The 24483-nt window shown below is 46.7% G+C and overlaps 1 protein-coding gene and 1 long non-coding RNA gene across 12 annotated transcripts in view; one reads left to right on the plus strand and one right to left on the minus strand.

The window, feature by feature from the left end:
- LOC144375234 (uncharacterized) overlaps positions 1-4488 on the plus strand; it is a 30456-nt gene extending 25968 nt beyond the window's left edge. For 6 of the 7 annotated variants that reach the window (XR_013434806.1, XR_013434802.1, XR_013434803.1 and 3 more), the window contains one exon: positions 3857-4488. This is a non-coding gene — a long non-coding RNA (uncharacterized LOC144375234). Of the gene's footprint in view, positions 1-1589; positions 1996-3856 lie in introns of those variants that run through there. The other variant, XR_013434805.1, reaches the window with a different exon arrangement.
- Positions 4489-5503: 1015 nt separating this feature from the next.
- The window catches only part of LOC101967776 (acyl-CoA dehydrogenase family member 10), a 50470-nt gene continuing 31490 nt past the window's right edge, over positions 5504-24483 (minus strand). For 3 of the 5 annotated variants that reach the window (XM_013360473.4, XM_040289461.2, XM_078039132.1), the window contains 11 exons: positions 22431-22576; positions 21176-21349; positions 16052-16452; positions 13269-13409; positions 12750-12887; positions 12567-12657; positions 11498-11656; positions 10644-10816; positions 8244-8387; positions 7398-7475; positions 5504-6862 (listed from right to left, as the gene is read on the minus strand). In XM_013360473.4, the coding sequence (XP_013215927.3) occupies positions 6722-6862; positions 7398-7475; positions 8244-8387; positions 10644-10816; positions 11498-11656; positions 12567-12657; positions 12750-12887; positions 13269-13409; positions 16052-16452; positions 21176-21349; positions 22431-22576 (1786 nt within the window). In that variant the 3' untranslated portion in view covers positions 5504-6721. The remainder of the gene's footprint in view (positions 6863-7397; positions 7476-8243; positions 8388-10643; positions 10817-11497; positions 11657-12566; positions 12658-12749; positions 12888-13268; positions 13410-16051; positions 16453-21175; positions 21350-22430; positions 22577-24483) is intronic. The other 2 variants (XR_005735705.2, XM_040289460.2) reach the window with 2 other exon arrangements.

A 24483-nucleotide genomic window follows, 5' to 3' on the forward strand; every position in this document is an offset into this window, starting at 1 on the left:
CAGTTGAGCTCCAGTTGAGCTCTCACAGGGATTCCTGGAGAGTTCCCATTGGTTGGGGAAGTATCGGAGGAGGGATATTTTCCGGCTGCGGGTTGCTGGACGAGCCGCGTGGTGTTTGGCAGATTTCCCGGGAGCGTGTGTGGAGTGTGCTGGTGGAGTTCAGAAATGAAGTTTGTTCCTGCTTCACTGGCTCGTGATTTGTGCCCAGCCAGACTGTGGCAGGTTAGAATAACGTCCTCATTGAGTGTGGATTCTGTAATCAGGCTCCATATAATGAAGACAGCTGTTCTAGCCAATAGCCATGTGTTTATGCTCTTGTTATTCAATCCTTTTCTATAAAATATGACTGCAGGGATAAATTGACATACCATTTTCCAAAGGAAGAAATTATATTCCCCACTAATAATCATGCCATCACAGGGCTGGCGCTATACCACCGGCTCAGGGGTAAAGCCCTTGCCAACATGAGTGAGACTCTAGGCTCAACTCCCAGTACTACCAAAAAATAAATATGTACATAAAAATAATTGTCGTAGGGACAGTTAACTCATGTACCTATTTACACTTCCCTGAGCAACCAGGCCTATGAACTATGGTGTTTGCATCCTGATATTACCAGTTTTGGGATGTGGTCCATAGTATATGGGTAGTGTGAAAATATATGATCTATTGGTATAAATAAATGATCTGAATGTGTCCATATCATGAAGGTGGTGAGCCAATAATAACCAATCTGATGTACAGCTTTTATTTAAAATGCAATATCAAGGTGAAATTGGTTAGGATTCATCAGAAAAAAACAAAGGCAAGTCTTATAGAATTCATGTATTAAATATGGCAATGGCTATAACTTTGCTCCTTATATGAGGTGATATTTTCCAGCACTATTTAGCAATGTTTGACCATTGATTGATTGGCCTCACATCAAAAAAGTACCCACTAATCTGATGCATTGTCATAATCACATTAGCAAGGAGATAAAAAAACATGTAATGTGGTAAAAGAGAAAAATCAGAAAAGCTCTGCTTTATATTACACTGTTCAGCAGGACATAAAATTTGCCTACATTTCAGTTGAAACTTCAAGTGCAAAATAAATCCATTATCCCAGATCCAGAGCCAATAGAAGCTGGGATATATTACTTGAGGGAACAAGGAACTTTACTCAGAAAAAAAGGATATTATATATTTAATAAGGTAATAAGAATGACTTTTCAAGAAGGTGGTGGGGCAGTGTGTAAGAATCCAAAATTCTCTCATTCACATAGCAGAAGCAGTTGTAGCCATGTGCAATGGTGCATGTCTATAATCCCAGTGGCTCAGGAGGCTGAGGCAGGAGGACTACAAGTTCAAAGCCAGCCTCAGCAACTTAACAAGACCCTAATCAATTTAGCGAGACCCCATCTCAAAATTAAAAACAAAAATGGACTGGGTATTTAGCTTAGTGGCTAAGTACCAATGACTTCAATCTCAGGTACAAAAAAAAAAAAAAAGCAGTTGTTTTGAGAAAAATAACATCTCATATAGCCAGGGAATTTCGTGATTGGAGAGGAAGGTGTAATGAACCATCTTTTCCTTTGCTGGATACAGGAATACCAAAACGTTGGAAGATCAGAAGAGATGACTGATTTCTGAAGAAGATGCTGCAGATAGCTTAAATCATTTTTTAAATTCCTTTAAAAAAAACTTTTCCATAACTTTATTTGTTTATTATTATTATTTGTGATGCTGAGGATTGAACCCAGTGCCTCACAAGTGCTAGGCAAGCGCTCTAACCACTGAGCCAAAAGCCCAGCCCTTCATCCCCTTTTTATGTTATCTGTATCTAAGTCTCTTTACAGTAAGTTCAGTGTCTGGTTAATCTTTGAAGGTCCTCACAGCACCTGTTAGAATGTTTCCCATATTGTAAGATACACAGTAAGAACTTACATATTGTGAAAATTGATGCGATAATCATGTACTTTTAATGCAGTCCATTAAAATATACCAAACTATATTTAATCACATTTTATTATATTTTTTAAAAAGATTGGGAGTGTGGCTCAGTGGTAGAGCACTTGCCTAGCATGTGTGAAGTCCTAGGTTCAATCCCCAGTACTGGGGGGGAAATGGCAAAACTGCTGAATCACATTCTGTTTTAATCACAGCGCAGGGAAATTCCTTTGCATGTGAAGTTTGGGGAGGCCTTGTGGTCAGCTAGTCTAAGCTGGCTCTCAGCCCTGATGAAGCCACACAGAACTGCACCCACACTCTAAGCACACCTCCTTCTCCTTTTAGCTCCCCTCCTGATTCCAGTCACACAGGATTAACTAGCACACATTGCAAGCCTCTGATAAACCATGTGTCACCTCGTAAAACTTAAACAACCCTGGAAGCAAAGTGCTGTTCTCCCCATTTTTTTCAAATGAAAAAGCCAAGGCTAAGAGATGGGAAAACTACTTCCCAAAGCACCCAGCTGTCTGGAGTGGAAGTGGGATTCACACCATTTGGGCCACTGAAATCGAGACTCAAAATTCTCTCCCTGATCAATCCCTAGTCAGACTCTTTAAAGCCCAGGGTGAGGCCACAACCTTGGACTATAAAAATTGTAGACTATCAGCAGAAATGACTTAATCTGCACTCCCACCACATGAAGAAGCTTGAACTGAATGTGCCCACCTGAGAAAGCTCAAAGTTGCCAAAAGAAGTTTGTTTGTTGCAGACAAAATTCTGAAGATAAGTAGGAGCCCTTGTCTCCCAGACTCTTTTTTTTAACTTTTTAGAAAATATATTTTTAGTTGTTGATGGACACAATACCTTTATTTTACTTATTTGTTTGTATATGGTGCGGAGGATCAGACTTAGTGCCTCACATGTGCTAGGCAAGTGCTTTAACCACTGAGCTACAGACCCAGCCCTCTCTCAGACTCTTAACTTTCAACAGCACCCAGGGACCAAACCCTGTCCCCACTTGGTATGAATTTCCGTGTGCCTAACTGTTCAAGCCCATATCCCTGCGGTTCCCCCCATCTCTGCACAAATCAGTGAGTGCAAATCACAAGGGCCCCTCTTCCCAACTGCAGTAGCATATTACTGATTAAAACCTGCCCTTACCACCTTAACTATCTTTGACAACTTAAACCACTATGTTATCCACCTAATGAGAGAAAATTCCTTGAAGCCATTCTCTGCTCAATCAATTTGATTAGAAACTCTGATTGTCACCTGTTGGGCCGGCTGTTGCTGGAATCCACACTCTGTCTGTGCTGACATTCATGCATGTTGACAGAGGGGAGGAGTCTGTACCTGTGTGGCAGCCAGAAGGCGAAGTACTGGCCCAGATGGGTCTCAGAGATGCTCGATCAGCACTTCAGCCCTGCCCGCAGAGTGGCCAGCTCTGACAAAGCCTGGTACCCCACGGGCATCCCTGAGGAGCTCTAAGCCCTGGGTGGTGACAACCACTCCAAGATTGGGGACTTGTGGCAGAGAACACTAGAGACTGTTCCTTCAGCGGCACTCCCCATGGTGCAACCTCGAAGGGGCCCCACCCAGGCAGGTTCCCTGGAGTTTGATCACTCTTCAGCCTCTCAGGATTGTTCTGGAATCATCTATCAGCATCTGAAATCAGTGCTTGAGGGAGCTCAGGCAGCCTGTGCAGGTAGCTGCCTAGAGAATGAGGAAGAAGAATTGGAGAGATTGGAACTTGGTGGGGCTGGGAGCTCTGGAGGTTGCAGAGTCACTGAGGAGGCTGGAAATCCAGGCCAATCGGTGTGAACCAAGAGGGAAGCGGGGGCACTGGCGCAGTTGCTTTGGGATACAATATTACCATGAGAAAAAAAAATGAGTCTGTTCTGATTTTGTGTTATTCTCTTTCCCAGACAGGTCCAACCACATTGAGATGGATTCCACCAAGAAAACCCAAGCCCAGTCACGCCCACGTGTGCTCTCGAGGCCATATGTTTGCTTCCCTCACTGGGAAAGTCAAGGAGAAGATATCACCAAGACCATGGCCATGTTGGACAAATCAGAAAGGCTAGCTATTGGTGAAGGTGGGGAGGACAAGATCAGGACCAGGCTAGGGTTCCCTTTTCATTTTATCTTTGTTATTTAATTATTTTGGGTACTAGGGATTGAACTCTGGGAGCTATACCCCCAGCTCTTTTATTTTTTTGTGGTGCTGGGAATGAACCCAGGGCCTTGTTCATGTGAAGGAAGCACTCTACCAACTGACCTGTATCCCCAGCCCTCTTTTTATTTTTTTTATTTTGGAGATAGGACCTCCCTGGGTTACTGAGGCTGGCCTCAAAATTTGTGATCCTCCTGCCTCAACCTCCCAAGCTTCTGGGATTATAGGTGTGTGTCATCACATCCAGTTATCTTTGTTATTTTGCAGGAGATTGCTTTGGAGCCCTCTGCTGTGTTAGAGAACTCCAAACTCATTCTAATTGCCTTTATTCCCTCTTAATCCTCATGAACTTTGTAGAGTGGAAAGATCTTTTAAAAACCCAAATAGGGTCATGTTTCATTACTACCCATACTCACGGCTTTGTTACACGGAGAGTCATCACCACACAGGCCCCACGTGGCCAGGAGCCTGCCTAACCTTCCCAATGGCACCTCCTACCCTGTCTCCTGCTCCCTCACTCCAAACAGTGGGCTGAACTTAGGGCCTTTGCATTCAGAGCTCCTGCCTCTGGAAGCATTCTTGCTCTTTCTTCTTGTCAGCACTTGATTCCAATGCTTCTTCCAGAAAGGGTCCACTCCTGAGTCCCCAGGCCCCTCAGCAATATCTGCCACATCACCCACCAGTCCTGGGGCCCTTACTGCCATCCCCACTTGAGAAGTCTACAAGGACAGCAGTTTTACCTATTTTGTTCAGCTGTACATTTCCCACGGCCTAAACCAGAACCTGGCCCAGAGTCAAGGCTCACTCAGTGGAATCATGTAACAGAATTGGACACCTGCCCGAGAGGCTGCTGGAGGCCTTATCCCTGGGACTCGCTATTCTGCAGAAAGTGTTCGTTCTTAGTGCTGCCCGGCCGCCTTCTCACTTGTAGCAAAGCATCTGGGGGAGACATGGGGTCACTCTGGCAGGCTGCTGTTTTTGTCCCTGCATCAGCTCTGCGAAACAAGCAAGGTTACCCTCAGAGGAACACGATATGCCAGGCCATGACCATTTCCTTTTTTTAAAAAAAAAAAAAAAAAAAAAAAAAAAAAAAAGCTCTTCTCCCTCCTGAGGCCCAAGGCAGAACTCAGGTATCCTGTGGGTTTGCAAAAGATGCTTTGCGGGTGGCTGGTGTTGAGGGGACCTTAGGCAGGCCTGGAACTCCACTTTGCCTTCCTTCAGCAACACACGGCTTCTCATATATGGTGGAGAAGGACCTGCCTGCCAAGCGTTGTTGGGGAGCCTGTTCTCGAGCCCCCATGGCTCTGCTCCTTGGATGCAAGGTCCTAGGTGAGCTAATGGGTGTGTTACTGAGAGCTCAGTCCTTGTTCCCCATGTCAATCCAATAATGAGGACAAAGTTTTGAGAAAAAGGAAAATAAAGTTTTATTGCTTTGCTGGCAACAGAGAAACACAGGAGACTCCTGTCTCAGAGGCTGAGATTCCCATTGGGGGGAACAGAGGGCTTTTAAAGAGGTGATTCAAAGGCTACATTCTAGGCATGCCCTCTCAGATGTTATAATTCACTTGTAGCCTTGAAAGACAGCCATTTCTTAGGTCTTCTGGCACCATCCCTGAAGTCAAAATTACTTAATTCCTGTGGATGATAAGAAGGGTAATCTTGCTCCCAAGGCTAAGGAGGGAGGGAGAGAGAGAGAATAGAAAGGAAAAAAAATGTCAGTGTTAAAATAAGCCATTATGTTCAAAGCACAAAGTGGGCCCTGTTTACAGGCACTTTGGGGAAAGCAGCACCCAAGGTCAGGTCTGCAATGCACAATGGAAGGGATGACCCTGCCCACTGTGTCTGTCCTTGGAGGGGCTTTGCCCACAGCACAAGCCCCTGAGATCAGCAGAGCAGGACCTCAAAGTCGATAGCTTACCGCCACCTGGCTCTCAGGGCACCTACTTCTCAGAAGCGTCAGATATGTGTTTGCACCTCCTTAGGGAGGAAATCCGGCTCTCCAAATTGCAACAGCACATTTTCTGCCACCTCCCCTTTCCCAGATGCTCTGTGGAACTAGCACAGCTGGAGGAAAGGGAGTTGCAGGGGCCTCACACACTGGAGTGCTATAGTTCCTGTGGTGCAGTTCATATGAGTACAGAGTGTGGAAGTGAGCAGTGATCTAGGGCAGCAGCAACTGGGGACTTATGGGGTGACAGTCAGCAAGGCACATGCATGATCCAGGGCACAGGGCAGGGTGCGATGGAAGCAGCTGATGTACTGAGGCACAGAGTCTGAGGGGGGCAACTTGATTCTCAATCCCGTTCCCATGACATACAAAGTTCACCAAGTCTCTAAGAAATATCTTCTCATTCTTTTGTGTCTCAAAGCCCCTTTCCAAAATAACATTCTTTTAAAATATTTTTTTTTAGTTGTAGGTGAACATAATACCTTTTATTTTCTTTATTTATATGTGATGCTGAGGATTGAACCCAGTGTCTCACATGTGTTAGGCAAGTGCTCTGCCGCTGAGCCACAACCCCAGCCCCTAAAATAACATTTTAGTGAGTGTCTGTGTTCACCCCAGGGAAGAAAGTCAGATGCCAGCAGGACACAACGGGCTCCCGCATCCTGCAGCCTAAGTGCGCTGCTTCAGCTCCATCTTGGCCACTGTTGCCCGGTGCACCTCGTCAGGGCCGTCAGCAAGGCGCAGTGCTCGGGCCCAAGCAAAGAACTGAGCCAGGGGATAGTCGCTGCTCAGGCCTGCTGCTCCGAAGGCCTGGGAAGGAGAGGAAGCCTGGAGTGAGCGCTGGTTTCTGAGGGCCTAGGCCTGACAGCCACCTTCCAGGACTATCCCCTATGATATAGGATAAAACTAACGTTCCAGAAGACTTCAGGCAGGCCTCACTGCCAACCCCTGGATGCCTGATTCGCCACACTACGCTGTGAGGTGGCTTCTACTACTAGGGACACCCCATCGGATTGAGGCAGTAGGGTGAGGGGAGGCGACCACACATGCAGAAGCAGCTGGGCTCTGGCACTGTGAAGACCCATGCTCATGGCAACCTGAGGCCAGTGGCCACCAGCTGAGTGAGCTGAGAAGTCACTTCACTTTCCTGGGCTACTGTTTGCTCTTATTGAAAATGGGGGCAGGAAAGAGCCCCCTCCTCACAGGGTTGCTTTGAAGAGGAAGAGGAACACCCCATAACAGTGAGGGGGCAGCTCAGGGAAGCTACTGGGTATACCCAGGTCAGCCAGAGGTGAGGAAGGTTTGCATCTGCTGCCAGCAGTTCAAACCCACCAGCTGTGCTCACCTGAATAGCGCGATCGATCACTCGGTAGGCCATGGACGGGGCAACCATCTTAATCATGGCAATATCTAAAGCTGCAGCCTACCGGGCAGAAGGGGAGACAAGGTTGTAAAGAAGCAAGGACTGACTGCTGGGAAGAATAACCTGTTTCACAAAAATACAAGGACTCAAAACAGAGGTCCTGGGCTGTGCTGGATTGTCAGCATGTGCAGTGACTCAGTTGAGGGGGAGCAAAGCCAACGTGCCTTGTTCCACACCACAGCCAGCTCCATCTAAGCAACAGTGGACCAAGGCCAGATAGAGGTCCAGGGAACCAAGCTGCAAGGATCTGCCCTGAGTCAGGCATTTGAAGGAGGTGCCTGGGAGGTTCCAGCCTAACTAGCACTACAGTGTCAAAGAACCAAGATCCATGAGCCTGTTCGGCCCTCCATTACTAAGGCACTTGAGTAGGGGTGAAGCCCCCAACAGAAATCTGGACAAGTGAGCATCCTTCCTGGCTACCATGGGCAAAAGCCTTAACCAATGGATAGTGTCACCCTTGGAAATAAGCCTCTGAGTTGACTAATTCTATATTTGGATTAGGGCCAGCGAGTCCCCTCTCCCTGGCTCTCTCTTCCTTTGCCCCACTCCTACAATATGGCCTGGGAGCCCAGAAAATTTAATTCTTTTTCACTGAGATTTTTCTGCTTATGAATAGCTGCCCGAAGAGTTCCAAGGAGAGCTGAAGTAAAGTTATTGATGTCAAAAGGCTGAGCTCTTTCTCCTCGGCCAGCTGGATGATGAGATTCCGCCCCATGGCCTCAGGGCCTGTCTTCTGTGAGGGCCGCTCCCATAGCCTTTGGCTGCTACCTTATTTCCTGCCACATCCATGAGGTGGGCAGCTTTCAGCACCAGCAGCCGTGCCTGCTCGATCTCCACACGTGACTGGGCAATATCTGCCAGGACTGTGCCCTGCTCCACCAGGGGCTTCCCGAAGGCCACACGGGACTTCACCTGCAGACACAGGAGACGCAGGCTGAAGACATGCTGAGCTGAGGATACTCTTGGGAGGCTCAGGCTGGGGGCTTGCAGAGCAGGTGGGAGTACAGGCAAGGAGCAGGCAGGCAAGGAGGGCAAAAGCAGGTCAGGAAGGTTGCCAGCTCTCCAGCCACAGGCATTTTCAGAGAGATCTAGATGCCACAACGTCCCAGGCACCACAGCGTGCCAAGGTCCTCATGGCTGGACAACTGACTTCCAAGAACCCTGTATCTCTGGGCAGGCAGGAGTTCTTTCAGATCTGCGCCAGAAGCTGGCTCACTGCTGCTCATGGGAGGCCAAGTGCCACTGTGGAGACTGACATCATGCAGGGCATGGCGCCCCCTGCTGGCCATAGCAGGCCTCGCCTCACCACTTCACTGAGAGCAGCGCCTGGGGGCCTCCATACCTCAAGGGGCATTTATCTAAAGGATTATCTGAAGGCTACAAGGCATCAGAAAAAGTTATAAATACTCTTTATTTTTCTCATTTGATTAGCTTGTTTATCTTTACTAGAAGTAATTTTTACAAAAATAATATATCTCATGGCAGAAAAATTATCCATTTTCAGACAAAAGAAGAAAATAAAAATACCTAGTATCTCACTATCTAGTGACTTATAGTTAATATCTGTTGCATGACTTTCTAGACTTTTTATATGCACCCACACATTTCTTATAAAACATTTCATGCTCTATAGTGCATTGTAGACTGCTTTTAAAATTTAAGAGTATACAGTAAATATCTCCTATGTTGAGAAGCAGGTTTCCACAGCGTCTTTGGGGATTTTGTTGCATGTCTGCACCTGGTTTATGTGAGCAGTCATCCAAAGTTAGCCTTACAGGGTGTTCCCAACATTCTGCCATTACAATCAGTACTGCGGTGAAACTTCTAGTAGCAAATAGTTTGTAGATTCCTCATTACTCTCTTGCACCTGGTCTCAAATCGAGTTGCCATGTAAATGCTGTGCACTCTGAAGACTTCTGACATGTAGAGCCAAACTGCTCTGCTGGAAGGCTGGTCTGAGTTTTAATGTCATTTTGGGGCTTAAGTATTATTCCTGAGCCTGCAAGAAGGAGTATTTTATTTTATTTATTTAAAAAAAATATATTTATTGGGCTGGGGATGTGGCTCAAGCGGTAGCACGCTCGCCTGGTATGCGTGCGGCCCGGGTTCGATCCTCAGCACCACATACCAACAAAGATGTTGTGTCCGCCGAGAACTAAAAAATAAATATTAAAAATTCTCATTCTCTCTCTCTCTCTCTCTCTCTCTCTCTCTCCTCTCTCACTCTCTCTTTAAAAAAATATTTATTTTTTAGTTGTAATTGGACACAATACCTTTATTTCACTTATTTATTTTTATGTGGGGCTGAGGATCAAACCCAGGGTCTTGCACACATGAGGCCAGCACTCTACTGCTGAGCCACAACCTCAGCCTCAAATATTTTATTTTCAAAGAAAAAAAGAACTTAGCTGTCTCCATTAAAAAAAATAGTTGTAAATCACAGAAAGTTTGCACAGTAATCAAAATACATTTTAGTCAGTTATGCTGACTAAAGTGCAAATCCAGCCTAGGCAACTTAGGCTCTCTTAAAACAAAGAAAAAAAATTTAAGGGGCACTGATGATGTGCTCAGTGGTAAGGCCCCCCTGGGATCAATCCCCAGTACCAAACCCCTCAAAAAAAAAATAAATAAAAGATGCCTTCTGTTCTTTGTGTAGTATTTTGTGTGAGGAATTTGTTTTGTTTCAAAGTTTTGCCTTATCTTTGTGAGATCATTACCACTGATGTGAATTCTCATCCCTGGCAGTAATTCTCTTTTACATAGGCTTCCAACCTTTGAGGGGTCACATTATTTTCTGGACCTGCTGGGGAAGAGGGTGGTCAGGCCTGATGTGGCAACCTGGGTTCTCCCTGGCACCTAATTTTAACCACGTGCTGGGAACTAATGTGTCTCAGCAGAACATGAGGGAACTCTGCCCTCAGCTGCCACAGAGCCTGACCTTTCACTTCTGGTCACCTGGGCAGAACAGGGCCCATTCTGCTCTGAATGTCAAGCAGAAGCAAAGTAGTAGAGGCAAAGCAAAGACAGGGTGAGGCTTCCTGGTAAGAGCATTATAATGCTTCACCTGCTAGATCTGCTCTCAGAAAACAGGATTTGAAGCTACCAGAACAGCAGAAGGTGGTTCTGAGTCAGTGTTGGGGAGAGAGGGGGTACTCGGGGGGCACTCACGCGGGCCTTCATGAGCGCCAGGGCCCTCTCTGAGAACCCAATCAGTCTCATGCAGTGGTGGATCCGGCCAGGCCCCAGCCTGCCCTGGGCAATCTCAAAGCCTCGGCCAGGGCCCAGAACTATGTTCTCCCTGGGCACACGCACATGCTCAAATCGTACTTCACCATGGCCACCTAAAAGACACAGATGCACCACCTTGAACAATTGTCATTTGGGTTTTCCTTGAATGTGTTTATTCCCTGCCTTAGTTTGGGTTATCTCCTGGCAATATCCTGCATCATATTGAGACTTCTAACCAGGTCATGGCTAAATGGGGAGGGAGAACAGGACGGAAAGATGGAGAAAGTATCACTGATTTGTGATGGCAAATTAATATTTTGCTATTTCTTTTTGACAAATATAAGGATATAAACTTAAGCTGAAACTTCCTTAGCATATGAGTAATAATGTAGTAACCCCCAAAATGTCAGAGGGGAATGTTAGGAGAGAACTCTGCTCCACCCACGAAAGGACCTCACTGGGGCTACGGCTGGATCCTTGCTGTACACACTGGGACCTAGAAAAGAAGGTCCAGAGAACACTTCCTGTCTCCGCCCTGCTCGAGTACCTTCCCTGTCTCACAGACTCCTGCTCAACTTCTAAGCCTTGAAGAGGAACAAAATTGCTTACATGCCCATCTTCAATCTGCTACCTGGCTGATATTCATTTTGGAAATGAATCGCAGGACCACGTGGCAGCCCAAATGTCAGTAGACCCTTACATGTGGCAAGTCCTGAACTTGAGCAAGGGCCACCCAATGTCGTTCCCCAAGGACCTGAGCCCGAGTCAAGGATGGCCCACCAGGGCTGTCTAACCTGGAGCATCCTCCAGCCCGTACACTGTCAGAGGCCGGATGACTTTGATCCCTGGGGTGTCCATGGGAACCAAGAGCACAGACTGCTGCTGGTGGCTCGGGGCCTGCGGGTCTGTTTTTCCCATAAACACACAGAGTTGGCAGCGAGGATCCAGGATGCCTGCCGGGAATAGAAAGAGAACAAGCCCCCTCAGCTGATGCAAGGGCCATCAAGTCTCTGTCCCCAAGCAGTCATGGCCCAGGAAAGGCATGGCTAGGATGCAGCAAGCACTTCATGTCATCAGAGAAGCATCTACAGGCTCTGGAGCAGAAAGAAGAGCAAGCTGGGTTTTGTCCCAGTGAGGCATAAATCCAGCATCGTAAAAGCATATGTAGAAAAGCGTCATGTTACAACTGAAAATACAGATATATGATGCTGAAATCTGCCACTTCCTCCCACCTGCCTGCTTTGCTCTGACTCCTTGGATAGGATAATGCTCTGGGAACAGGCCTTGGGGTCAACAAATCTTGAAGTGAGGATTTCCTACTTGCCAGCTGGGGGTAGAACTTTAGGCAGTGGCTTTGGCCACACCCTGAGTCCCAAGTCCCTCCTTGTGGAATGGGGACAATGACCCTGCCTTCTGGGAAGTGCCAGCACCCAGTGAGGCGAGGCCCCCGTAGTGCTGGATAGATGCACTGCTCCAGAAAGGGCCCCTGGGATATGACACAACTGACCCAGGGCTCAGGGGAAGCCACCAGGAAGTAGCCTCCATCCCTCCAAGGTCAGCTGCTCCGGGCAGACAGGCAGTGGGCAGAGTGAAGAGATTCCCAGAGCCATGTTTGCATGTGTGGGGGAGACGGCCACACGTGTGGTCACCTTATGAAGCTGTGTCCCCCATGAACAGCACTGGAGACAGCACACTGAGCAGCTCCCTCCTGTTTGGGGGCTTTGTGCCTCTTCTGGGAGCACAGAGATAGAGCCTCCTTTGTGTCAACTGAGAAAGCAGCTGGCCCAGACCAGGCACCCCGAGACGGCGTGTGGACGCGGACTGGCTGCCAGGCACTTGGAAAGCAAGCTGTAGGCCTGATACCTGAGATCCACCACTTGTGACCATTGAGGATATAGAAACCATCCTCCTCTCTGATGGAAGCCTCGATGTTGGTGGCATCTGATGAGGCAACCTGTGTGGGAACATTCTGATTAGAGCTGCCTGCATTCCCTGTGGGCAGAGGCCACATGGGGTCCAGCAAGTGGGGATGGCCCAGCAGGTTACCTGGGGCTCCGTCATGGCGAAGCAGGAGCGCGCCTTGCCCTCCAGCAGAGGAATCAGCCAGCGGGCCTTCTGCTCCTCGGTGCCATAGCGCACCAGGAGCTCCATATTCCCCGTGTCAGGAGCAGAGCAGTTAAATATCTGAAAGGACAAAGAGCACATCAGTGACTCCCGTGTTCTTGTCTAAAACTTCAAGTTCCCCACCGGTGGTGGAGTGGGACCCCTTCACTAGACCCTCTGATGCAGAAATGCCCAAATGTGTAACATTTTGAAAGTGAATCTCAGACCCCCTGGAGCCTAGCCAGGGACCCTTTCCTTGTTCAAGGCCAGGGCCTGAAAATGGCTCCCATAATCCCTGGACGACTTTCCCCCAGTCATCTTCTTACTCAGGCTCCAGCCAGCTGCTTGCAGTCGTCCCCCTCCCCCAAAAGGGTTTACATTTGGATTGATGCCCCTCAACCAGACATCCCAGAGGCACAGGGGAACATCTCCTGCACTCCAAGGAGACTTTAGAGAAGGTACCTCTGGAGCATAGAGAGACATGCCCATGACTTCACACAGATGTGCATACTCCATGTTGGTCAGTCCTGCTCCATATTTTTTCTCAGGATCAGTCTCCAAGGGTAAGAAGAGGTTCCAAAGTCCTTCAGCCTTGGCTTTCTCCTATCATGGGAAAACTGAGTCAAGGAACCACAGAGAATGACTGTATTCAATTTTGACTCATGGAACACAATGAAAGGGATTGGGGAGGGAAGAAGGTGGTGGTCAAAGACAACAATGACACTTGTCAGTGCTATTGGCTATGGGTAAGCCTGCAGATGTATGGGTAGTGCATGCACAGGAAGGTACCCAAGGGGATGCCCAAGTGAAAACAAGGACAGGGCAATGCTTTTTTTTTGGGGGGGGGGTATGGGGGACTGAACTCAAGGGTACCTGATCACTGAGACACATCCACAGTCCTATTTTGTGTTTTATTTAGAGGCAGGGTCTCAATGAGCTGCTTAGCACCTTGCTTTTAGCGAAGGCTGGCTTTGAACTCATGGTGCTCTAACCTTAGCCTCCTGAGCCTCTGGGATTATAGGTGTGTGCCACCGTGTCGGGCTGCAACATTTGTTCTTGAGACAAGGAACTTGGATTCTTAAATATGGCTCTGGGCTGGGAAGCCAGAAATTCTATGATGGGGGTTAGGAGTTTGAGCCTTCAGTCAGCCCTGGCTCAGCCCTAGCCCCAGCCCTGGCTCAGCCCTAGCCCCAGCCCCAGCCCCAGCCCAAGCCCCAGCATGACTAGCTGGTAGACTGGGCAAGAGACTTGATCTCTGGGTCCTGGCATAAAATGGCCATGTGACTACCCCCACTCCAGTTAGGACTACTAAGCTGCAGCCCCAGCAATGGACAGAGACCAACTAAAGGAAAAAAGGAATCGGGAAGGGCTGGGAATATAGCTCAGTTGGTAGAGTGCTTGCTTAGCCTGCACAAGACCCTGGGTTCAAACCCCAGCACCACCAAAAAAAAAAAAAAAGGAATCGGGAAGGTTCTCCCAGGCTCTCAAACTAGACAGGAAGGTGAGAGAATGAGGCTCATAAATGGGCAAGAACTGGGCCACCTATAGGACTGCACAAGGATGGGATACTTGGCAGCCCTGCTGGGACTCCACTCCTATGGAATGAGTAAGCACCAACTGTTTTCCATCTTGAAAACCCTGCTCCCGCTGGAAATTTCAGGAGGGAGCCTGGCTGGCTTGGCCTGGCTCATGTGCCCACTCGTTGTCAGGGAGCTGGGCTGGTATCTTGACTGGACGACAAGCTCTGCCAGACTATCTCCAATGGGGAGGAGGATTGCCCCTAGGTAAAACTGGGTGCTGATATCAATAGAAGATGGGACAGGATCAGGCAGCCACACCCAGCCAACACCACCTCCCTGGCAACACAGACTCTAAGGGGCTGACAGAGAAGCTGGCAGGGGGCTGTGAACACTGGAGGTTGTAGACCATTTGCACTGCTTGTTCTCATAGGGAGGCCCTGGGCCCCACTCTCCAGGCCACCAGGAACACCCCATGTGCTTTTCTCACTATGCGCATGAGTTAATTAACTCAGAGTGTAATGACCCAAGATAAAAAGGGCAGGTGAACTAGAACAAGGAAAGAAGAGGGGCAGGCAGGGAGAAGTGGGAAGCGAAGTTCTTGAGAAGAGGCAGGCAGCCTCCTGTGCCGCCAGGCCTGCCTTCCCTTGGCTGCTCCTCCATGTTCCTGGCCATGTTGTCAGCTGCCTACCCAACGTCCTCTGCTATTTCGGAGCCCAGGGTTGGCCTTGGTGGCTAACACTCAAATGCACTCTGACTACCTCGTCCTGGGACCTTAACCAGGGACGGATCAGACAAAGTATGGTGTACCCACACTACAGAGCCCTTGGAGGTTGATCTCCATGTGGTTCCATGTGAGTAAATGGGAAAAGACTGGAATGAATAAGACGATTTTATTACAACATAGGAATAATCATGAATCAGTATATAATAGAAAGAAAAAGCTGGAAGCACAGTACACCAAGACACTGATAGTAATTATCTCAGAGGGCAGAGAATTTTAAAGAACTCTTTACTTTTTATGTTATGTGCTTTTGTCATCTTAGAACTTTCTTTAATAGGTTTGTATCTACAAAAAACTCACAGTACAAGGCTATCTTTTTAGAAGATTTTTGCATTGTGTTTCTGAAGATCTCAAACAACTTCAAAGCCAACACCATCCAGGGTCAGCCTTGACAAAGAACAGCCAATATTTCCGTTTGTCAGCTAAAGTGGCCTCACCTTCATGCAGGACAACACCAAACACAGCTTATAATTGATTGACTGGCCTGGTGACTTTGACATTATGGGTCTTCCAGAGAAACTTAATCACTTTTTTTTTTTTTTTTGGTACTGGAGATTGAACCCCAGGGTGCTCTACCTTGAGACAGGGTTGCCCAGGCTAGCCTTGAATTTGCAATCCTGCTGCCTCAGCCTCCCAAACTACTGTGCTCATTGTTTCAGATCTGCTTGATTCAAACCTGCATAACAGAAGCCCATCTGGCCTGGCTTTCTAAGCTACAGCCAGGATTCTTCTTTCACACCTAAGGTCTCAGCTTGTGAAGGGGTCACCCAGCAAGAGCATGGGACCAAAAGTGAATAATCTAGAGCTGGCTCTTTCTGATGATGATGGAGAGCCAAGGTAATTCAACTCAGCCCTCCTGTCTCTTCCCCACCCAGGAAGGGCACAGATGAGGGTCTGCCACGTGAACAAGGCCTAGGCAATTCTCCTTCCACAGGCTGCCTCACCTTGAGGTCTTCTATCAGCGGGGAAGGGCTCCATCTATCCGCTGAGGCCTGGTGTCTCTGCAGTTCTGGCTCCACCGGGTATACACGCTGCTCCATAAACCTCTGCAACCGGTCATACAGCTCTCTGACCGGTGGAGAGAGGCCCTCTGGAGAGATGACCAGAGCTGTCTTTGAGGCATGAGCTGGGGAAGCTCCTGGAACAGAGCTGTAACTCCTTCTGCCCTTGGGGCTCAGCAGGGACTGTGAGCCAGCCCACATGTGGTAGGATCTTCTTAATGGTTTGGAGGCTGGCATCTCTTTGAAAACCCGGAACCCTTCTTTGACTGCAAAATCCCATGCCAGATTAGCTACAAATTCAGCCAGCTTTCCACTTTGTTCAGCAGTTGCTGAGCTTGCTTGACCTAGGCAGAATGGAAGAAAAGCAATGATTACTCCCAGCTGGTCCTTCAACAATAACGTTGACATATGGCGCTGAGGTTATTCTATCAGCAGCAGCCAGCACTGGTGGAGCGCTTGCTCCACACCAGACATTGCAAATGTTACTGGCAGCCCAGCCAGGGACCCTCCCTGGATCCCCAATTGGGCTGTCCACACAAAAGATAAACAAACAATGTAAAAAGGGAAAATGAATTGAATGCAGTTTGATCAAACTTGAGTAGAAGTAGTGGAACTGTTTCTCTCTAGTTTATACAAATGTTTACATTTTTTTTTTTTTGACACCAGTGATTGACCCCAAGGGTGTTTAACCACTGAGCCACATCCCCAGAACTTTTTATTTTTTTTATTTTGAGATGGGGGTCTCACTAGGTTGCCTACAGCCTCGCTAAATTGCTGAGGTTGGCTTCAAACCTGCGATCCTCTTTCCTCAACCTCCCAAGCTGCTGGGATTATAGGTGTGCACCACCACACCAGCTGGGAAGTGTTTACAATTTAAAGAAACAAAAATCAGGAGATGCAAGCATGTAGATTTAGCAAGCTTGTGCTAGCCGGAGAACATGTCAATTTCAGCTTCCTTGTGCCCACCTAGGTCAGGGGTAATCTTTTCGTTTCCATTCTCAGTATGAGGAAATTCAGGAGCTAGAAAAATTCAGAACTTTTAATTTCGGAGAGGTTGTTTCACTAGTAATAATTTAAGCTCACCCAATTCCCAAGGCATGAATTCATGCTTTGGGGACAAGGACACTGAGTCTTAGAGGAAACAGTGGCTTGCTCAAGCTTTAGGTTGAACTCAGGTGTGCCATCCCTTGCTCTTTACCTCTTCATTTCCTAAAGAAACTAAATTCAATCAGTAACCTCTCCCCAGCCACTTCTGCTGCAGCACTGGGCCATAAGAGATCCTGCATTACTGCTGAGCACCTCTGCTAGGGGACTGACAGAGTGTCACAGCTGACTGCAGGAATGGCTGGTTCCAGGCAGCCAGCCCTTTGGGTTAACAATCAGTGCCAGAACCTCAGAGCTCACTCATTTTTTAATATGCACATCAACACTTTTCTTAATGATTTCTCTCCTCATTCGTAAAAAATGAAGGCATAATGCACATGCACCTCCTTAGTGCACAACTCTTGAGTTGTGACAAACTCACAGTGGGGTGACCTCCACTGCCATCAAGATACAGAAAACTTCCATGCCCCTAAGCTTCCCCAGTGTCCCTGCACTCTTTCCCCAGCCCTTGGCCCTCTAGTCTCTTTTCCAGGACATCACCCGAGGACCCACGTGGCCCCTCCACTCAGTGCTGTCTAGGAGACCCACCGTGCTATTGTGTGTACACTGTTCTTCAGTGAGCTTTTTTATTTTTTTCCTCCTTTGTTTCAATAACTGGCTGTCCTATCTTATTATGAGCATTCCATGTCCCCAAAAGACTGTTTCCCTCATTCCCTTTGTATCAATAAGTGGCTCTTAACAGAGGCCTATTTACTTTTGGCTTCTGAGTCAACGGGTTGTTCTCAAAAGAACCACTTCCTGGCAGGTTTGGTGTTCACTGTCCCTGAGTTATGAACCACATTCTTTCCTCCGCAGCAGAACATGTGGCCCACTGGGCCTCACAGGTCCTTACTGAGACCCTTCTGGGTGCTAGGGATGAACCTAGGCCCCAGGCTTCAGTCAAGAAGCAGCAGCCCCTTCCTTGAGCTACAGGCCCATAGGAAGGACCCATGGTCAGAGGCTGTATCCCTCCTCTCCACTCAGCTTGACACAGCACACTGTGGGGAAAGATGCTCCCCTCAGTCCACTGTTACAGGTGATTTTCATTTTCTATTAGAGCACAAAGTGTACTCCCAGGCTCCTTCTGTGTATATGGATCTCACTGCAGGATGCTACTGCTTTGTCTGGGGGAGGCATTAAATGAACTTGAGGTGACTGAGGCCAGGGCTTCCGGTTCATTTTCCCAAATGTAATCCCAGCAGAAGAGACCACATCACCAACATCCACCTAAGCTGCAGCCTTGAGCACTTTTTTCTTTCTAGATTTTTAGCAGCCATCTAGAAGAAATTCAAACATCTGCACCCACTTATTAAGGAAGCAGGTGACATGTAAGTGGGCTGTGTGGACTGAATCTTGTGGCCACTCTCCTGCTCTTCAATCTAACGATGATCTGATATCCCCAGGAAATGAAGGAGGGAAGAGAGAGAGAGAGAGAGAATATGCCTTTGAAACAAACAATTCCTCCCCAAATTTCAATTTTCCAGGGCAGCAACACATACAACTGTTCAAAAAACAAAAATGACTTTAACAATTACAGAAGACAAATGGACAGAAATGATAGTTGTGTTCATATAGTTAAGATCCCCCACTCCACCAAATGACTTTTATCCATTCTTTCAAAACACAGATTTCACCGGGTGACACATGCTGGTAATCCCAGCAGTTTGTGAGGCTGAGGCAGGAGGATCATGAGTTCAAAGCCAACCTCAGCAAAAAGTGAAATGCTAAGCAATTCATTGAGACCACGTCTCTAAATAAAATATAAAAAATAGGGCTGGCTCAGTGGTTGAGTGCCCCTGAGTTCAAACCGTGGTACAAAACAAAACAAAAACAAAAAACATGGATTTTGCCAGTTTTATGTGAGGAAACTAAGCCACTTCCTCAGTGTGTCTGGGTCGATTCCCAGTGGGAAGGGAGGTAGAGTACGATTAGGCTCAGAGGATTACAGGCCTAGAACAGCCCTCTATGTGTGCTGGCAGACAAGTAGGTTTGCTTGAAGTCACAACTATGGTTCATAGGATCTTGGAAATGTGGCAGCTTGAGGCCAAGTCAGTGATCATATATAAATATAAATATATATATATATATATATATTTTTTTTTCAGTACTGGGGATCAAACCCTGGACTTCTTGCATGCTAGGTAAGTGTTCTACCTAGGGGCTACACCCCTAGCCCCCTTTTTTTTTTAAAGGCTGTTCTCAAACCTGTGATCCTGCTTCATCCTCCTGAGCAGCTGGAATTGCAGGCTTGCCACACCATGCCCAGCTAAAATGGGGAATTCTTTGTGGGCAAAATCTATGCAGTTCTCCCAAGGCCCTGGAGTAGAGTCAGAGAAAACCTGGTAGCTGGCAAGGAAATGTCAATAGGGGGTCAGGCCTGTTCATCCCCAGAGGAATCAGCAGTTCTGTTTCAGTAAATGTTTTGGTTTGGCTCTTATTGAAAAACCAAAATAAAAATGGGGAGTGGTGCTTAGAACCATTTCCAAGGGAGAGAAAAGTATCACTTCTAAGGATTCCTGCCTACCTTTCCTGGCACACTGTTTTGCTCATGACTTTGGACAACCTGGCACAGTGCTGGCACAGAGAGGCTCAGAGTTGTGAATGGATGAATGACTATTTGCTCTTCTGCGGCTGCCCCTCTAGAAGACTCTGGCAAGCCTGGCTGAAAGCAGTGTGCTGCCAGCAGCTTGGCACTGTCCAGGAAGCTGAGAATGTGTCCTTGTACTGGCAACCCTGCCGATAGGTTACTTTTGTTATAGGTTATTTTTGTTTGTTACTCCTGCCTTTTATTTTTGACTTTTAATTTTGAGAAATTTCAAAGATACAGAAGAACAGACAGAACAGTATAAGGAATTTAAAAGTATCTCTCACTTGCCTCCAACAACTGTCTTGACAATCTGTTCATTCCCTCCTATTCCAACCCCAGTATCCTGGATTTTTCTCAAGCAAATCCTAAACACTGGATTATTTCATCTATAAATATTTCATTTATGTCTAAAGACAAAGACTTTAAAAAACACACAATATCATTATATACTTATAAGATAGCTAACTAGGCTAGGTGCAGTGGTATGTACCTCTAGTCCTAGGTACTTGGGAGGCTGAGGCAGGAACAACACTTAATCCCAAGAGTTTGGGGCCACCAGGCAATATAATGAGACCCTATTGCTTAAAAAGTAAAATCTAAGCTGGGTACGATGGCATACTCCTGTAATCCTAGTGACTTGAGAGGCTGAGGCAGGAGGATCACAAATTCCAAGCCAGCCTCAGCAACTTAGTGAGGCCATTAGCAACTTAATGAGAGGCTGACTCAAGTAAAAAAAAAAAAAAAAGGCCTAGACAGTCCTTTGTTAAATAATAACAAAAAATAAAATCTAGGGAGCATAGCTCAGAGGTGGAAGCCTTACCTAGCATACGCAACGCCCAAAGGTTTGATCACTAGCACAGAAAAAAGAGAGAGACAGAATGAGAAAGAGTAAGAAAATTTAAAATCTATAATAACTTTATATTAGAAGCAAGGTTAAAGAAAATATTTGCGAGGCATGGTGGTGCACACCTATAATCCCAGTAGTTTGGCAGGCTGAGGCAGGAGGATTGCAAGTTCAAAGCCAGCCTTAGCAACTTAATAAGGCCCTAAGTAACTTAGTGAGACCCTGTTTCAAAACTGGAAAAAAAAAAAAAAAGAGGAGTGGGGACATGGCTGAGTGGTAAAGTGTCTCTGGGTTCAAACCCCGGTACCAAACAAATTAAAATATGTTAAATTATATATTATTATAATATATGTAATTATACTTTATATAAATATATATATATTTAATTATGAATGATTGAATTAACTGAATCTTATGAAATTCTGGTCAAACTTGTCCCCCAAAGCCTCTGTGGTTGAGAAAGAGCTGTGTTGGCTGAGACTCCTCCCATTACCTGTGAGTGACCGCTTGTAGACACCCTGCAGGATTGCTGCCACGCGGAAGAAGGAGAAGGCCATATAGAAGTTCCAGCAGTCCACAGGAGGGGTCCCCATGTGATGACAATACATCCTGAAGTACTCCTCTGCAGTGGGGATTCCCAGCTGAGTCAAGTCACAGCCACTGACACCTGAGAGGAAAGATCCCCGTTCCTGGGTGGTCAGTGCCTTCACTCCCCTGTGGTCGGGCAGGCTTTAATCCTGAAAATCACTGTCTCTTCAAAGTTAGTACCACAACTAGCTCAAGACTTCAATGGCTCCTCCTCCCCCAGGAATCCATGCAGGGAACTAATGGGTTTCAGAATAAATTAGCAGTTAAGGAAGAAATGGGGCCTCTGATTCTACTGGGACTAGAGTTCATGGTGGACGTGTATTATTCTCAACTAGTCATTTGACTAAAAATGGCATTGAAAAGCAATCACACCAACTATGAAACAGATAACTACAAGTTAAAAAATTCACTGATTTATGTCATTTGTGATATGTTGGTGATTTAGATGTATGCAATATATTCTGTTCCTAGGACTTGCTCCTAGGAGTGTAACACATATAAGCAAAGATGTTACTACAGAGATGTTCCCTGCCTTTTTGTGGGAGTGCGGTTGGGAAGAGAAAATATAAAAAAATTGAAAACATTAAGTAGCCCAACAGGAATTAAATTAAATGTCTTTTAAGTTAATTCTATTGATAAAATCCAATGCTGTCACTAAAAATTAAGCTATCAAAAATACTTAATGGCATGCAATCATGTCCAAAGTATACAATTAAGTGTAAAAAAGCAGGTCCATTGGACACAGTAGTGCATGCCTATAATCCCAGCAATAGGAGGCTGAGGCAGGAGGATAGCAAACTTGAGACTAGCTTCAGCAACTTAGCAAGACCTTGTCTCAAGAAATAGATAGATTAGATAGACAGATAAGGGCCCGGGGATGCAGCTCAGCTGTAGGGCACCCCTGGGTTCAATCCCTAGTACTGAAAAAAAAAAAATTCCATAGAAGTCAGCTGTATGAAAGCACAAGCAGTGCTCTTTGGGTGTCCCTGTCACTTAACACACATCTTGCACTCATTCTCCCCCAAATGTGATAGGAATGCATTCCAGTGGCATTTTCTATGCAAGCCACCAGGTCCACACTTCGATGGCTCGCCTCAGCCAAGGAAGCTCCCAAAAGCTGGAGCCGGTCCACCCCATCTGCCCACAGCAGCAGATCCTACCTCTCAGTATGGGGAAACTGGGTGGCAAGTAGTGAGCGAGGCAGCTGTAGGCCACGTCAGCAAGGGGGTCGCCTAAGGTAGAAAGCTCCCAGTCAAGGACTGCAAGCACCTCCGGCTTGTCTGGATGAAACAACAAGTTGTCGAGCCTGAAAAGCCACAGATGGGATGGACAGACAGTCAGAAGATCCCTGACCTGGTATATTCTAGGCCAGAAAAAATCCAGGCTCGTTCCCCACCTTCCCTGCTCTTTCTGTGTTGAGCCAGAGCTGCCCTCTGGGGGCTCCCTGGTTCTGTGGCTTCCAGCCAATGAGAAGTGGGCCCAGTGGCTTAGGCGGCTGAGACAGGAGAATCATGAGTTCAAAGCCAGTATTGGCAATGGCAAGGCACTAAGCAACTCAGGGAGACACTGTCTCTAAATAAAATACAAAACAGGGCTGGGGATGTGGCTCAGTGGTCGAGTGCCATTGATTTCAAAACCCAGTACCAAAAAAAAAAAAAAAAAGAAGAAGAAGAAGTGGTCCTGCCACCTCCTTCCCCAGTCCGTCCCTACACAGAGTCGAACAGGGGCTAAGGGCCAGCACTCAGGCCATGTGGCCCTCTCCACGTAGCTACCCTCTCTGGATTCTGGTAATCATATCCTCTCTGTGATAATTCTAAAACAGGTCTGCAAATTCTTTGACATTCCTGCCACAAAAGGTAGTCTAATTTTTCACCCCTTGAAGCACCTGGCTTTTAACAAATATAAAGTGGGAAGAAGTAAACCTGAAGTACTCCTGGGGCTAGACCAAGGCAGAAAGAGTGATATGCTTCCTCTCATCCCCCACTCTTGGAACACACACCTTTGGATCCCTGCACTGCCAGATACAAAGTCCAGCTAGCCAGCAATCACCAGCCTGGGGTGAAACCACAGGGACAGAGAGCAGCTCAGGAGCCAAGCACAGGTCAGCTTGCAGATCATTCCAGGTCCTGCTGAGAGCCACCCCCAGTCACCTGTCCCCAGACCACAGATGAGTGCACAAACTAATTCCTGTTACCACTTCCATCCACTTGGCTTCGCAGCAGTGTGTATGCCACAGTAACAGCTGGAGCACATTGGCCCTGCAGACCCAAGGTGGTTCAGACTTTGCACAGTGGCCATCCCAGGGTTCCAGGCTTAGTGGTTCCTCTACCATGCTGCACCTGTGCTAAATGCTTCAAATGGCCTGATTCATCTGGTTTTCTGCCAGGGATCTAATGTATGTTTTATTTTTATTTTTATTTTAGTTGTTGATGGACCTTTATTTTATTCATCTATCATTTATATGTGGTGCTGAGAATTGATGTGAGGCAAGAGCTCTACCACTGAGCCCCAACCCCAGCCCTAATGTATGCTTCGTTTAAAAGATAAAGTCATTACCAAACATGCAGAAAAATAAGGAATGATAAACAAAATCCATGTGCCCATCTTCCAGAGTTAATAGATGTTATATCTACTTCTTTGTTGTATTTCCTTCAAATTTTTAAAACATGAAACATCAGGCCTCCCTCCCTTAGCTCCCCACCATTCTCAGAAGAGCACTGTCATCTTGAAGTTGGTATGTATGGATTTGAGATATTTCAATATTTCTCTTAGCTATGCCTGTACCTATAAGTCATACCTGGCATTCTTTCAAGCCTTTTAATTTCCATGTGATATCACACTGTATTTTTTCTATCCAGCATTATCTTCTTGAATTTACATGTGATGATTTATGTGTGATTACTTAAATTAGTTTATTTACTGAACTCTAATATACTACCAAACATGGTTTATCATGTGTTACAATTACAAGCATGAGCAAAACTTAATGCTTTTGCTGAGCCTCCTGGTACACAGGTGCAAATACTCCTCTAGAAGAGGAATTACAGCTTGTGGCCTTGTCCCCATCTTCTACATTACTGGCTATTTTCAAAGTAATTGCACCAGTTTATGTTCTCACTAGCACCTGTTCCAAACAAGAAATGATCTTCCACCTACCAACAGATAGAAATATGTGTGAGTAAGTGTTCATCAGTAAGTGTCAGCATGCTCTCT

Source organism: Ictidomys tridecemlineatus, chromosome 2 (genome assembly GCF_052094955.1).
Source record: "Ictidomys tridecemlineatus isolate mIctTri1 chromosome 2, mIctTri1.hap1, whole genome shotgun sequence".
In the NCBI taxonomy this organism is placed as follows: Eukaryota; Metazoa; Chordata; class Mammalia; order Rodentia; family Sciuridae; genus Ictidomys; species Ictidomys tridecemlineatus.